The 16,848-nt window shown below is 35.7% G+C and overlaps 1 protein-coding gene across 10 annotated transcripts in view; it reads left to right on the top strand.

The window, feature by feature from the left end:
- The window catches only part of SLC44A5 (solute carrier family 44 member 5), a 371,332-nt gene extending 354,775 nt beyond the window's left edge, over positions 1-16,557 (top strand). For 5 of the 10 annotated variants that reach the window (XM_042952517.1, XM_042952513.1, XM_042952514.1 and 2 more), the window contains 7 exons: positions 73-167; positions 7,124-7,227; positions 8,280-8,353; positions 9,290-9,360; positions 9,473-9,561; positions 10,905-10,989; positions 13,235-13,440. In XM_042952517.1, the coding sequence (XP_042808451.1) occupies positions 73-167; positions 7,124-7,227; positions 8,280-8,353; positions 9,290-9,360; positions 9,473-9,561; positions 10,905-10,989; positions 13,235-13,347 (631 nt within the window). In that variant the 3' untranslated portion in view covers positions 13,348-13,440. Of the gene's footprint in view, positions 1-72; positions 168-7,123; positions 7,228-8,279; positions 8,354-9,289; positions 9,361-9,472; positions 9,562-10,904; positions 10,990-13,234; positions 13,447-16,231 lie in introns of those variants that run through there. The other 5 variants (XM_042952509.1, XM_042952507.1, XM_042952508.1 and 2 more) reach the window with 2 other exon arrangements.
- Positions 16,558-16,848: the final 291 nt, after the last annotated feature.

Genomic DNA, 16,848 nt, shown 5'->3' with positions numbered 1-16,848 from the left:
ACAATTTTTTAGCATACTTTTAGTTAATAGTAAAGATATTTTAACTTTCATTACCATTTTATCTCTACCCAGATATCACACAGGATCCCTAGCATTTGGATCTTTAATTCTTGCATCAATTCAAATATTTAGAATAGTCTTAGAATACTTAGACCGCCATCTTAAAGGTAAGACTTCAGAATTATGTTTTCTCAGATTTCCTGACTTTTGTGAAGAGAATAGATTGGGGCAGAGAGTTGGGGAGAACATGATGACTACAAGTTGGACTAGGATAATAAGGATGGAGGTGGTCAGGCCAGGGATATGTTTGGAAGGAAAAGCCAGTGGGACTTGCTGAGAGGATATGGGGCAGGAGGGGATAGGAAGAGGAGCAGTGGTGAAGAAAAGAGAAAATGTGTGTGTGATGTTATTTTCTAAGATGTAGAAACCAGGAGAAGCAAATTTCAAAGAAAAGATGAAAAACTGTGTTTTGGCATGGTGGAGATGTGAAGCAAACCTGGGGCTCAGGACGAGTCAGGATTAAAATATAAATGTAGATGTCATCAGCATAAACCTTTACACATAACACATATAGTTTACAAACAAACTCTACTTTGAATGCACTTTAAAATATTTTATTGGCAAAACAATCTTCAAACAGAACAAAGTTGAATACTCCCAGATACCTCATTTCAAAATTTAATATAAAGCTACAGTAATCAGGGTGCCTGGGTGGCTCAGTTGGTTAAGCGTCCGACTTCAGCTCAGGTCATGATCTTGTGGTTCACAAGTTCCAGCCCCGCATCGGGCTCTGTGCTGACAGCTTAGAGCCTGGAGCCTGCTTCAGATTCTGTGTCTCTTTGTCTCTCTGCCCCTTCCCTGCTTTCTGTCTCTCACAAAAATAAACATTAATTAAAAAAAAAAAAGCTACAGTAATCAAAACAGTGGGGGGGGGGGGCACCTGGGTGGCTCAGTCGGTTGGGTGTCCAACTTCAGCTCAGGTCATGATCTCACAGCTCATGAGTTCAAGCTCTGCATCGGGCTCTGTGCTGACAGCTCAGAGCCTGAAGACTGCTTCGGATTCTGTGTCTCCCTCTCTCTCTCTCTCTACCCTCCAGAGCTCATGCTATCTCTCGGTCTCAAAAATAAATAAACATAAAAAAAAAAGTGTGGTGCTGGCATAAGGACAGACACAGAGACCTGGAATAGAGAACCCTAAAATGAACCCTCACATATAAGGCCATTCAAAGGGGAAAGGACCATTTTTTCAATTAACATTTCTAGAAAAACTGGATATCCACATGCAAAAGGACTAAGTTGGGCCCATATTCTACACCATATACAAAAATCAATTCAAAATGGATCAAAGGCTTAAACACAAAAACTAAAACAAAAGTAAAACTCTAGAAGAAAGCAGAGGAGGAAATCTTTGTGGACGCTGGATTTGATGAAGATTCCTTAGATGTAACACCAAAAGCACAGGCAACAAAAGAAAAAAAAAGATTAATTAGATTTCACACACACATACAAAAAGCTTGTGCATCAAAAGACATTACTAAGAGACATTACTAATGAAAAGACAACCATAGGAGAAAATATTTGCAAATCATCTACCAGATAAGCAATATTCAGAATATATAAAGAGCTTCTACAACTCAACAATAACAATCCAATTCAACATGAGCAAAGGATTCTTAAAATTATGTAAATTTTTTCAGCTTTATTGAGGTATAATTTGCAAAATTGTAATATATTTATAGTATACAACATGTGATTTGATATATACATACGTTGTGAAAGGAATCCCACATTCAAGGTAACAAACATGTCCATTACCTCATATATTTATCTTTTCTTTTTCTCCTTCCTTCCTTCCTTTTCTTTTCTTTTTTCTTTTCTTTTCTTTTCTTTTCTTTCTCTCTCATTATTTTTGATGAGAATGCTTAAATTCTACCTTTCAGCAAATTTAAATTGTACAATGTAGTATTATCAACTATATTCACCATGTTGTGCATTGGATGCTAGGACCTTTCATTACCTTTTTCACCCTTTCAACTTACAACTTCAAATTTGTACTTTTTACCAGTTCTCCCTATTTTCCCCATTCCCCAGCCTGTGGTGACCCCCATTCTAAGATGAGTTCAACATTTTAAAAAATTCTACATATAAGTGATATCATGTGTATTTGTCTTCTTCTATTTGACTTATTTCCCTTAGTATCATGCCCATCAAGTTCATCTGTGTTGCTGCAAAAGCAGGATTTCCTTTTTAAAAGGTGAATAATGTTCCTTGTGTGTTTATACCACATTTTCTTCATCCACTGATCCATTAAATGACATGTTTCCATACATTTATATCGTAAATGATGCTGCAGTGAACATAGGAATACAAATATCTCTATGAGACAGTGATTTCATTTTCTTTGAATATATACACAAAAGTAGAATTGCTGGATAGTATGATAGTTCTATTTTTAATTTCTTGAGGAACTTCCATACTGTTTTCCATAGTAGATGTACCAATTTACATTCCTACCACCAGTATACAAGAATTCCCTTTTCTCCACATCCACACGTCCACATCCTTATCTTTTGTCTTTTGGATAACAGACATCCTATCTTCTATCTCATTGTAATTTTTATTTACTTTCTCTGATAAGTAGTAATGTCAAGCACTGTTTCATGTACCTATTAGCTATCTTTATGTCTTTTTTGGGAAAATGTCTGTCTGGGTCCTTTGCCCATTTTTTAAAAATACGTATTTATTTTGGGGAGAGTGCAGTGGGGATGGGGCAGAGAGAGAGGGACAGAGGATCCAAAGCAGGCTCTGCACTGACAGGCAGACAGCAGTGAGCCCAATGTGGGGCTTGAACTCACAAATGAGATCATGACCCGAGGCAAACTTGGATGCTTAACTGACTGAACCACCCCGGTGCCCCGCCCCCCATTTTTTTAAATCGGGTTATTGTTTTTTGGTTTTTGCTATTAAGTTCTAGGAGTTCCTTGTATATTTTGGATAGTAACTCATTATCACATATATGGTTTGCAAATATTTTCCCCTATTCCATAGATTGCCTTTTAATTTTGTTGATGATTTCCTATGCTGTGCAGAAGCTTTTTAGTTTGATGCAATCCCACTTGTTTATTTTTTCTTTTGTTGCCTTTGCTTTTGGTATTAAATCCAGTCATTTCTAAGACCAATGTCAAAGAGCTTACCCTATGATTTCTTCTAGGAGTTTTATGGTTTCAGGTCTCCATTCAAATCTTTCATCCATTTTGAGTTGTTTTGTGTGGTCTAAGGGTCCAATTTTATTCTTTTGCATGTGGACATTCAGTTTTCCCAAAACAACTGAATTGAAGAGACTAACCTTTCTCCACTGTATATTCTTGACTCCTTCTTTGAAAATTAATTGAGCATATATACATGGGTGTACTTCTGGGCTTTCCATTTATTCTGTTCCATTCATTTGTGTGTCTATTTCTTTCCCAGTGCTATATACTATTTTGATTACCATTGCGTTGTAATATAGTTTGAAATCAGGACATGTAATGCCTTCAGCTTTGTTTTTCTTTCTTAATTGTTTTGGCTATTCAGTCTTTTGTGCTTCCAAACAAATTTTAGGATTGTTTTTTCCATTTGTGTGAGAAATTCCATTGGAATTTTGATAAGAATTACATTGATTTTTGTAGATTGTATTGGATATTATGTACATTTAATAATATTAATTTTTCCAACTCATGAATATGGAATATTTTGATTTATTTGTATCTTTATTTCATCAATGGCTTATGGTTTTCAATACACAAGTAATTCCCCACCTTAGTTAATTTTGTTTCTAGGTATTTTCTTGGTTTTGATGCAGTTTTAAATGGGATTGTTTTAATTTCTCTTACCAATAGTTGGTTGTTAGTATATAGAAATGCAGCTGAATTTTGAATATTGGCTTTGTTTCCTATATTTCATTGAATTCATTTATTAGTTCTAATAGTATTTGTTTGCTGGACTATAGGGTTTTGTATAAATACTATTGTATTATCTGCAAAGACAATTTTATTTCAACTTTTCCAATTTTAATGCCTTTTACTTGTTTTATTGCCTAATTGCTCTGACTAGGATTTCCATAACTATGTTGAATAAAAATGGCAAGAATGGACATCCTTGTTTTCTTCCTGATTTTAGAGCAAAGGCTTTCAGCTTTTTACCATTGATTATGATGTTAGCTGTAGGCTTGTCATATATGGCTTTTATTATGTTGATGACTTATATAACCAATTTATTGTGAGTTTTTATGATGAAAGGAGGTTGAATTTTGTCAAATTAATTTTCTGCATCTACTGAGATGATGATGATTTTTATCCTTCATTTTGTTAATGTGGTACATCACATTTATTGATTTGCATGTATTGAACCATCCTTATATCCCTTGGATAAATCCACTTGATCTTGGTGTATTATCCTTTTAATATACTACTGAATACAGTTTGCTAATAGTTTGTTGAGGATTTTTGCATTTATAAATGATGGGTACTACAATGATGGGTACATAAATATAATTTTTATATTCTTTTGATGAACACACTCCTTTATCACTGTATAATGGCCTTCATGTTACAGTTTTTGGCTTAATGTCTATTTTGTGTGATATAAGTAAAGCTATTCCCACTTTAGTTTGGTTTCTTTTTGCATGAAAAATATTTTCCCAATCCCTCACTTTCATTTCAAAACCTGTCTGTGTTTTTAAAGGTGAACTGAGACTCTTGTAGGTAGCTTATAGTTGAGTTTTTTTTTTTTAATCCATTCACTCTTTTGATTGGAGAATTTAGTTCATTTACATTATTGATAGTTATGGACTTTGTATTGCCATTTTGTTAATTATTTTCTGGCTGTATATTTTATGTCAAATGTCTTATAGTTCTATCAATCTATTTTAAGCTGATAACTTAATTTTGAATATGTACAAACACTCTACATTTTTACACTTTCCCCACATTTTATGCTATGGTGTTTTTGGTGACACAATTTACATATTTTTAGATTTTATATTGTAGTTGTAGTTATCTTTAATATTTTGTATTTTAATCTTTATACTAGAGTTGTGATTTACCTGCCACCATTACAATTTTAGAGTGTTCTGAATTTAACTATTTATTTACCTTTTATCAGTGAGTTTTATACTTTCACATATTTTCAGCTATCAATTAGCATCCTTTTGTTTCAGCCTAAAGAACTCCCTTTTTCGTTTCTTGTAAGGCTGCTCTAGTGGTGATGTACTCTTTCAGCTTTTGTGAGGAAAACTTTATCTGTCCTTCATTCTGAAGGACAATTTTGCTACATTGAGTTTCTTCCTTGGCAGTTTTTTTTTTCTTTCATCACTTTGCATATATCATTCCACTTCTTTTTTCTGGCCTATAAGTATTCTGCTGAAAAATCTGATAGTCATATGGAAGGAGGTAAAAGTCACTTTTCTACCACTGCTTTTAACTACCTTTCAACTTTTGAAAATTTAATTTTGTGTGTTTCAGTGTAGGTCTCTTTAGATTCATCTTTTTTGGTATTCTTTAGGCTTTCTAGATCTGGATGTCTGTTTGTTTTTCCAGATTAGAGAAGTTGTCCACCATTATTTCTTTAAATAAACTTTCTGCCCCTTTCTTTCTCTCCTCCTTTTGGCACCTCCATATTGGTCTGTTTGGTAGTGTCCAATACATCCATCACTCTATCCATTCTTTTCTCTTTTTGCTTCTCTAATTGGATGAATTCAACTGTCCAACCACAATGAGTGCTACCATATGTGCTTGTACAGAACTGCCTATTTGTGTTGCATAGTGCTGTGGGACTTGTGGTTATAAACCCCACTGGCTTTCAGAGCTAAGAGTTTTGGCGGCCTGTGCTTTGTGTGGTTGCCTTAAAAGTTGGAATTCTATATGTGCTGTCCAAACCTTTCACTCCTCAGGAAGAGCCTGATATTGGGGGGTATCTTCCTTATAGTATGGTTCTGTGCCAGAAATTGGCTTTACAGGAAGTTTGTCTAAACCTTTCCTACCCGTTTCACTATGGTCATTTTCTTAGTTTGCTGATGGGGTAGGACTCATTCAGTTAGTCTCTGTTTTTTTCTCAGAAGACATTGTTCCACATGTAACTGTACTTTAAGTGCATCTGCAGAAGGAGGGAAGTTCAGGAACCTCCTATGTCACCATCTTGGTCCCTTCTACAAAGGATTTGCATATACATTGTTCCAAAGAAGATACACAAATCACGAATAAGCACATGGAAAGATGCTCAGTATTATTCATTAGGGAAATGCAAATCAAAACTGTAATGTGGTTATGTGTAATGTGAAGGTACCACTTCACATCCATTAGAATGGCTACTTTTTTAAAAAATGAAAATAACTAATATTTGTAGGATGAAGATAAACTAGGAACCTTAGTATATTGCTGATGGAAATGTAAAACGGTATAGCCATTGTGGAGAACATTATGGTGATTCTTCAGAAAGCTAAAGATAGAATTGCCATATGATCCAGCAGTTTCACTTCTACAGGTATATACTCAAAAGAATTGAAAACAGGAATTGAAACAGAGACTTGCACACAAGTTTCACAGTAGCCAAAAGGTAGAAAAACCCAAATTTCCATTAACAGATAAAAGGATAAACAAAATGTAATATATACCTGCAATGGAATGTTGTTAGGCTCTAAAAAGGAATGAAATGATAAACATTAAAAACTTTGTTAAGTGAAATAAGCGAGACACAAAAAGATAAATATTGTATCATTTCACTTACATGAGGTATCTAGAAGAGGCAAATTCATACAAAATACAATAGAGGTTACCAGGAGCTGGGAAAAGGGGAGAATGAAGTGACTGTTTAATAGGCACAGAGTCTCTATTTGAGATGAAAAGTTCTGGAAATGGATAGTGATAATGGTGGTACAACACTGTGAATGCACTTACTGGATTGAACTGAACTGTACAGTATTTTACACAATTGAATTAATACACTTAAAATGGTTAAAATGGTAACTTTTATGTATATTTTACCACAATTGAAAAAAATTAAAAGCCTGTTTTTAAAGTTTTTGTGTTTTTGATTCCTAGAGTTTAGTCACAAATAATTCATCATTTTGAATATCTCATTTTCATAGAGGCCCAGAACAATATTTCTAAATTTCTACAATGCTGCCTGAAATGCTGTTTCTGGTGTTTGGAAACAGTGGTAAAGTTTTTGAACAGAAATGCCTATATTATGGTAAGTAGATTACTTTTTATTTACTAAGTTTCTTCTTTGCAAACCCCAACCCCATGTCTACATTTCCCATCTCTAACACTTTTTACATCATGCAGTTGAATTTACCACCATGATGATATAAGGATTTGTGAATCCAATGCATGATTCAGGGCCATGCTTTCCTAGTTGAGTAGTATGCTAACTGTACTTCATTATTACTGTTAATATCTTTTTAAAGAGGGAAAATATTTACCTTAGAAATTTTAAAATGTGCTAGAATGAAAAGATTTTGTGTGTCTTTGACATAGCTTAGTGGGAAGAAAGCTGAGTCTATGCATCACTCTGAGGAAAAAGAAAAAATACCTTCCTGGGATTCACATACAGAATGGTCTTTTTAAGAAATCTTATGTTGAAATGTGTGGGCATTGACCGGGCCTAACTGAATATGTTACTTATTTCCTATGGGAATAGGGAAGCTACTGAAGAGATTTTTTAAAATAGGAGCTCCAAAAGTATAATTCTAAAATTTAGCAACTACAACCTTATGATACTGGTTTGTTATCACCATGACACAGAGTCTGCAGGAGTGATCCAAATAGTCATGAAGATTCAAACTGTCATTAATTTACCTCCAGTGAGAATACTGTATTGAATCTCCTAATGAGTAAATCAAATGTATCAAAAGGCATTGGTTTCCTGAGAGTAATTATTAATTTGAATGCTGCAACACTTAACCTATTTACAATAAACCCTAGCCAAAACACTTCAAAGAACAGAAGCCATGTCCTGATATTTGAGAAAAAGACATGCCTCTGTTTGGTGTGGTCTAATTCCCATGGAGTTTACAAGCATATAGCATCTGAAGTGCACCTTATTGTCAATGCCCCTGACAGCTGTGCAGAGTTGAGAACACATAGTTCCCATGTCTCTCACATACCCAAATGCTGGAAAGAGGAATGAGAGTAGCTGTTTGGGTGACAAGAGAATGAATTCATTTTCCTCCCACTGGGTTGTCTATTGGTCTTGTTAGGGTATGTTACTGACTCTAGAATAATATCAACTGTTTTCTTCAGATTGCAATATATGGCAAAAACTTCTGCATGTCAGCAAGAGAGGCTTTCAATCTGCTGATGAGAAATGTTTTAAAGTAAGTAAGTAATCAGGTTGAATTTGCAAAAGACAATTTGGTGAACCTTGAGCATCATATACTTCACATGTTATTTAAAGTGATGGTGGTCTTTTAGACATGAATATTATCTTTCAATTTGATAGATTTAAATCTACTCTCTCATACTATTTCTTTTTATATCTTAGAATTGTTGCTTCCCTCATTCATCTATATCTTCACACCCACTTGCATTTTATACATTTTTATTATCCCCACTACTCAAGAAATTCTCTACACGAACATCATGTTTCTGGCAATTTCCCTCTCCCAAAATTGACAGAGTCTGAATAGCAAAACCAGGGAAGATATGAAACATCCTCAGGAGTCAGGGTGTCTTAGGCTTCAAAATAGGCTGACACCAATAGTGCCTGACAATGCCATCTTCTGTTTACTTCATCAAAATTAAGTCAGAACTTAATCCCCAGAGGCTGTCTTCATTCCTTGCACTGAACAAATGCCAAATAGAATTTCCATCAAAGACATATCAAAATGAGCTCAAAAAATTTAAATGCTTAAAATTTTTTTTAGTGTTTATTTATTTTTGAGAGAGAGAGAGAGAGACAGAACCTGAGCAGGGGAGGGGCAGAGAGAGAGAGAGAGAGAGAGAGACAGAACCTGAGCAGGGGAGGGGCAGAGAGAGAGAGAGAGAGAGACAGAACCTGAGCAGGGGAGGGGCAGAGAGAGAGAGAGAGAGAGAGAGAGAGAATCCGAATACAGGCTCCAGGCTTTGAGCTATCAGCATAGAGCCTGATGCGGGGCTCAAACTCAGAAACAGCAAGATCATGACCTGAGCTGAAGTCAGACGCTCGACCAACTGAACCACCTAGGCACCCCATGAATTATTTACTTTAATAAATTTCAAGTAACAAATGTAATTTAAACACAAAATTATACTTTCTTTTTTCTGATTCTTAGAGTTGCAGTTATGGATAACGTTACAGACTTTGTACTAATCCTGGGGAAAATTCTAGTTACTGGATGTATAGGTAAGTAATAATAATAAACATAACTTTAGAAGGTATTAGGAGAAACTCCTTTACTACAAAAAACTATTCCTTTGCAAATACATAATAGACATGTTCTGCCTTTCCAATGTAGGTGTGCTGGCCTTCTTACTCTTCACACAAAGATTGCCAACGATTATAGAAGGACCAACATCTTTAAATTACTACTGGGTACCTTTGCTGGTAAGAGCTGGTGTCTTACTTCAGGCTTCTATAACAAAAATATCATAGATTGGGTGGCTTAAACAAGAATTTATTCCTCACAGTTCTGAAGGCTAAGGAGCCCAAGATTAAAGTGCCCACAGATTCAGTTCCTGGTGAGAGCTCTCTTCCTGGTTTGCAAAGGGACACCTTCTCATTGTATCGTAATATGGTGGAGAGAGAGGTCATCATCTCTCCTATCTCCTCTTACAATGGCACTAATCCCACTGATTAAGGCCCAGCCTCATGACCTAATTACCTCCCTCAAACCTCACCTCGAGATAACATCACATTGGGGATTAGATTTCAACATATGCATTTTGAGAGGTCACAATTCATTCATAGCAACTGGGTAACACTGACTGATTGATCAGAGATGACAGAAGAAAAAGCAAAAAGGAATTAGAAAAATAAAGACAGCTAACATTATTGGTCTTACTTCGTGCCAAGCCTTATTCTGCTTTAGACGGTATTCCTTAGAAACAACCTCTGAGAGAGAGGATTGCATGTGGAAGGTTTATTACGAAGTGCTCTCCTGAGATACCCTTGAAAAAGGAAGTAAGGAGGCAGACATGGGCAAAGGAAGAAGCTGACCGATGCTGCATTTATAGCTGAGCCCTCAGACATAATTACAGGAAGTTCTGACAAAAGAATTTGCATGCTGCATCAGGCAGCTGTTGGCCAGGGGTCGTCCCCTAGATGGGGCTATAAGCTTGGGTGAGGCAGTCCCTGCAGTGAGGGCAATTCCTAATGAGGGAACCTGCTCAGTCATCAGCAGCCTACATTCCTAACTGGGGGATAGATGCAGCAGCTGGAGAGGACCTGGGAGGAGCCCTGCAGTATGTATAACAATTAACTCACTCCATATGTCAGAGCCCTGCAGTATCTATAACAATTAACTCCATATGTCATAAATATTATTGCTATTCACATTCTTCCCTTGCCCACCAATAACTTTTTATGGGAGGCAGCAGGCACAGTGAGGTTAGGTAACTTGTTAACTGAGAGCCTGACATGTGATTCAAACCTAGGCAGTGTGTTACGTTAACTCCCATGCTTTACTGCCTTAAAAAAAAAAAAAAAAATTGGGATATTTTTGGTGGGCATTTGGGATAGGGGTAAAACAACTGGCAGGTAATCTAATACATTTAAATCCCAGTACAAGGCACCCAAAAACGTTACCATTGGATTTCCTTGGTCTTTATATTGAAATATTTTCTAACATAGGGTACTTCAAAGTTTCTCTTCATGACTTTCATTTAAAGCTGCATTATTGTTCTTCTGGCTGAGTTAATAACATCTTCATTTTCTTTACTCATTTACAGACAGTCATTATTGGATCTTACCTAGTTGCACATGGGTTCTTCAGCGTCTATGCAATGTGTGTTGATACAATTTTCATCTGCTTCTGTAAGTTTTCAGTATATGTGTTTCCCCCTTTGGAGAGTAACTGAAAGATAAGAAGGTTAAGACCCATGTCCTTAGCTGGCTTGTGGATTTGCTATGACCTGGCTGCAACTACCAAATAGTGCTTATTTGAAAAGAGACATTGTTTAGTAGATGCTCTTTAAACCTTAACATCTGAGAGAATGGAGTTTGCAAAGCGCAGCAGGGTCAGCCACTGAAATGAACCTCAGGCTTCATGGCATGGTGTTAGTACTTTCAAATTTAGTATTTCTTAGTGTTTTCAAATTTATGATAATGAGTGGATTCTCTTGTGTTTTATTAACAGAACTGAGAATATGACTGGGCTTTGACACTGGACTTTAGGAATTCTTTGAAGAGAGCCTTTATAGATTCTGATAGAGCCAAGCTGGCAATGGTTTCAAAGACACATACAGCCAATTCATACTAGACAGATAGGATTCATAGAGGAGAATGCCCACGAAACAGATCAGTTCTGATGCTTAGAGTTAAAATACTTCCTATGAACTTTGATCACTGACTTTGCTGTGCTTCTGGGTGGCATATGTAACTCAGAATGGATAGGTTTTCTATCAGTATCTCCTCTTAAAATCCCTGGAGAACCTAGCACCTTAGGAGCTTGATCTGGCCTTCACTTTCAGGCTAATAAAGTAGGCTCTGAGGATGAAAGAACAAACTGTTAGCCATACAGCTGTACCTTCTGAGAGATCATTTCTCTGGCACATTGCTCTTAAGAAAAGCAGAGAAAACATTCTGTGAAGGCATTATTGAGTGATCCAGTTGAATAAAACTGACTATTTATTTATTTGGGGGCATAACTCACAAGGAGACACAGAACCTAAAGCAGGCTCCAGGCGCTGAGCTGTCAGCACAGAACCCGACACGGGACTCAAACTCACAAGCCCTGAGATCATGACCTGAGCCAAAGTCGGATGCTTATCTGACTGAGCCATCCAGGTGCCCTGAAACATGGCATCTTTTTTACATTACAAGGCAATGAGAAGTCTGGTCCCAGTACGAGAAAACAGTAGTAGTTGTAGATGATTATTAATGTGATCCATACTAGGCATCCTAACAATGTCTCAAATGGTAATAACAATATAGATATATGATCTATCATATAGAAATATGATGAAGGTGAAAGAACAAAAATGTTCAGTGTCCATCATATTCCCCCCCTAGCTTTTCATTTTGTATGTAAGGAAGGTCACTATGAAGTCTAATGCAAAAATCTAAATCATCCAACCATTCCCAAAAGATAAGGATGAAAAATAATTTAGATTTATTCCATAAATCCATAATTATCCTATATGATTTTATATATTTCTTATCCTTTGTCATAATAAGGACTATGAATAACAAAATCTTTTTTAATATACCAGTGAAAACATAGAATTAAGTTGTACTTGTATGTTTATTGATAGATATTATCTGCTGCAAATTGCATGTAGCTTTTAGGAAAGCTAATTACACGCTGACTTGTCTTTGCTTCTCAGCATCCTTCTGATGCTTTCCCTGAAACACCCAATATGTGTTAGTGAACACACCATCATTTAATTACTAGCCTAGGCACAATAGGAAGTTAAATTCATGTATTACGTGAAGTCAGAGAACATTAGTTTTCTAATGCAATCTGAAGGGATTTAAAACAGGATGCCTTATATAGTTAAGTAGGACAAGAACTGAACTAAGTGACAAGAGGCTGGATCCTCACCTCATTCCGATTGCCTCAGAGCTTTTGACTTCAGGAGGATCATTTCGTATAGCCGGGCCTCCCGTTTCTTCATCTGTAACATTAGGGTGTGGACTACCATTAAAAGTGACTTTGAACTCTGAAAATGAATTATTGTTCTACATTTATCACAGGATCATACACTTTTTGTTCAGATTCATCTCCGAGGATGTGACATTTTACTGTTCTGAAATGAACAGTCACCACTGAGAGATAATACTTTTGAAAGGACATGAAAGATCTTATTAGCCTTTACACTACCAAAATAAACCTCTTTGAGCACTGGGGGGGGATTTAGGAAGTTTTAGTGCTTCCTGTCAGAAGTTGAAATTTCTTACTTTGTCGAGCATCAGCAACTTAATGGTACTAATTTGTCTTATATTTGACTTTCTAACACTAATTTCTCTGATTTTTCCCTGTTTGACTCTCCAATTTCTAAAAATATGTAATTGTGCTGCCGCTTGCTGCTTTTGCCTGCTTTGGCTGCTGCATATACAGGTGAAGATCTGGAAAGAAATGATGGATCCACAGAAAAACCCTACTTCCTAGCCCCTACCCTGCACGGAACTCTGAACAAGATGCAACTAGTTTCCCAGAAGCAGAAAGAGTAGAAAAGCTCCAAACAGTGACATTCATTTTTAAATAGAAGTTTTGTAAATTAGATCATGTGTAACTCAAAAATGAGGCTTTTGAGTCATGTGAAATTTCTATGCTTATTGCTGAAAAGCCAGAACCTGGTACCACTTGAGGTGACAGACATTTGATGACAGTAGCCTCTGTGAACTAGGATACTTTATAGACTGTGGTCCCAGCCGAAGAGCAAGGTGTAAATGTCAAACATATTTTTAAAGCCTATAGCTGAAAGTGTTTAAAACAATACTTTTATAACTCAGAGTGCTGTTTCCCATTGCAGCACTTTGATAGCCTTTCTTTTTATAAATGTGTTTGTAAAAGACATTCAGGCAATTTTTGAAAGCACTATAAATGTATCGTCAATTAGCCATAAAAAAGATTGATAGAGTTAACCAGCTTATGGTACTAAATTTGTAAATATGGTACTATGCCTATATAGCTGCTCAAGCTAGTGGACAGCTATCTAAACTGTGATTAAATTTGTATTCATGTTTCTCTAGGAAGTATATTTCAGTACATGATTCAAGACCATAATATACATAGAGATGTTAATGTTATGCAAGTTCCATAGAGAGCATTATTAGGTAAAAATTACTGTGAAACCTTCATAGCCCACTTCATTTTAGTGTAATTATATTCATAGTGAAGCTGAATCTGAGTTCTGGAATACCATTTCCAATGATATGAACCTCTGGCCACTGTGAAAATGTTCTGAACAAAACTGAAATGGCCATGTAATGCATGCCTCTTGTCTCTAACCCAAACAGAGACAAATTCCTATTTCCCTATTCCTGCCATATAGAAAACTGGAATGGATTTGTTTCAGAAGAGTGATTATGTCTTTTGTAAGCACACCTGTTTTTATAAGCAAACCTGTTTTTCTAGATTAAAGACATTGTTTGGCTTCATTCTACAAAAGGTTTAGTTTGAGTTCAACTTTGGGGAAAGAGAATAGATGAGTAAGACCTTCAGATTTTACTCTAAGGAAATATACCTAAGCACTCCATAGGTACCTTGTCTGGTACCTTTACAGGGGTATATACTGTGGGTTAGGAAATCTCCCTCAGAGCTTAGCAGGAAAGTTATTTTTATACTCCACCCCTGCTGGCCAGAGCAACAAGTTGGTTTCTGGCAACCATCCCCTTAGTCTTTTGTATGGTGGAGCAAAGCATAAATCAGACACTCAAGCACTTTTCCTGCCCAATCTCTGTGTGCACGTTTGTATGATTTGGCTAATGGTATAAAAGTTACCCCAAAAGGAACACTTAATCAAGGAGTATTGTTTTGGCTTTTACACTAAACTTGTGTATAAGAATTATTTAATTGTTGACAGAAAGGAACGTGTTGATCTAACATTTTGATCTAAATATGATCCATGAATTTTTATTAAAAAGAGTCAGAAATGTATCATTGTGCCACAAGTTAATATAAAAACTAATTTCTTTAATGATTCTGAAGTATGGGAACCTAGATGTAGACTAACTCTGTGACAGCTTAAATAAGGAAGATTTTCAAAACAGTGGTCTTTATAACGGCCACCATCTTGTTCTTAGTTTCTTGAGAGCATTATAGTCAAAAGTGTCACTTGTCTTCACATCTTGACCAAGGGCCTTCTTCACTCTCATTCTCCTTGAATCATAATTCAGAGAAGAGTGATAATCTATCTTTCTGGATGGTTATAATTATTAGTCAATAGTACAGAAGTTACAACTGAGATCTAGTAAATAGTTACCTCTCAAGTGTTGAAAAGTGATAGGAAATAAATCCCCTTTCGGAGTAGTCTAATGTTGATACATAATCATGAAACAAAACAATTTTAATTGTTTTGTATGCATCAGAATCGCTCTGAGAACTTGTTATAAATATAGATGCCTGTGCCCCTTCCTTAAGAAATTCTGAGATGTTGTATTTGGGTGCAGGGCAGCTTGTGAATTATTATAAAATTCTCTAGCTGATTCTGATAGTCACAACTTCTGCATTTAGAATCTTAGACTAGATGGGGCCCGTATATTAAATATTTAACATTATATATGCTGGTTAGACCAAAAAATTCACTAGAGTAAAAGTGTTCACTGCCTAAATGGAGGCACATTCTAAAACTGGCTATATTTTAAGGATATAACCCGTTGGTGCAAATCATAGGAAAAGGAATGCTGTTTGGCTCAATATTTTTAAATAACTTCTTTACTACTTAGAGATTCGTCCTTTAAGTGTAGAAGTTTTAACTATATATGGGCTTATTTCTAGTCAGAAAAAATATTCCCCACTAGTTACTTTTTGTGTAATTGATAGTAAAAATGAGTATTGTTTTTGAGGGGGAAAAATAGAAGCTGTTATCTTACAAAGCAATTAAAGTCATAATTGCAAAAAACATTTTTTTCAAAACATGCAGTTTAAAATATACTGAAATTTCACAAATCTTATTTTTTAAAACTATGCTACATAAATTGTTGATTGCAAAACAAAAGAAATTTTGACACATATGGTAATTTGGGAAGTGAATTGAGTACATACTACTTTTCAGGAATTTGAAGGTGAATTTAGAAATTCCTGGGGGATTTTTTTTTTTCTTTTTTAAGTTTGCTATCCAAAAGAAGGTAAAAGTTATTTCCTCAATCATGCAACTGAGAAGCATGCATATTGACAGAATATGAGCTGGTACACACAATGAGATAATATTTTACTAACATAATAACAAGGGCTGCTTGTTTTCTCATAGGTATGTTTACAATAATGTTGATGCCAAAACTGTGCTATTAAAAAAAATCTTAAACTGCTGTAAAGCAAGTATGCAGTAGATGGCGACGTTACTTCTCTTACAGTTTTGCTTTGATATTTACTCTGTGCCATTCTTCCTCCTAGTGGAAGATATGGAAAGAAACGATGGTTCTACTGAAAGGCCCTATTACATGAGTCAGTCTCTCCTGAAGATTCTGAACGAGTCAAGTATGCAAACTAAGAAGCCTTAGAAGTGCAAACTGTGGTCATCGTGCAGCGGTGTGTTACCAAATCTTCATCTGCTGTGTCTGCACAACGCTAGCTTCATAAGTGCTTTGTGTTGGGAACACTGTATTCATGACCTTGTTGGCTTTTATTTGCATGTTTAATACCAAAGCTTATACTGTAATATGTGAAGCCATCTGAAGTCGCAAGGGAATTGTTAATAACATGGTACATTTTTATACTAAGATCTTCTGTTTTGTAATTCATTTTTAAATAGAGTGGCTTGGATGTTTTGAAAACACCAGTGAATATGTTCATATTCTTTTAAATACTGGATTGAAAAATGATACATTATTTGAATTGATATCTCCTAATATATTTTTTAAATTGCAACTAAAAGACTTCTGCAGGGAAAATTGGTAAACAAACTGAAAGAGAAAATTTTAAAGTTTTCCCAACTCCCGTTTGACAGTAAATTGGTAAAAGGACTGCCTGCTCCAGATTTTGCTCTAAGTATAGAATGTTTCCTATTAAAC

The sequence above is a fragment of the Panthera leo genome, chromosome C1, assembly GCF_018350215.1.
Source record: "Panthera leo isolate Ple1 chromosome C1, P.leo_Ple1_pat1.1, whole genome shotgun sequence".
In the NCBI taxonomy this organism is placed as follows: domain Eukaryota; kingdom Metazoa; phylum Chordata; class Mammalia; order Carnivora; family Felidae; genus Panthera; species Panthera leo.
This window is presented reverse-complemented; position numbering and strand designations above follow the sequence as displayed.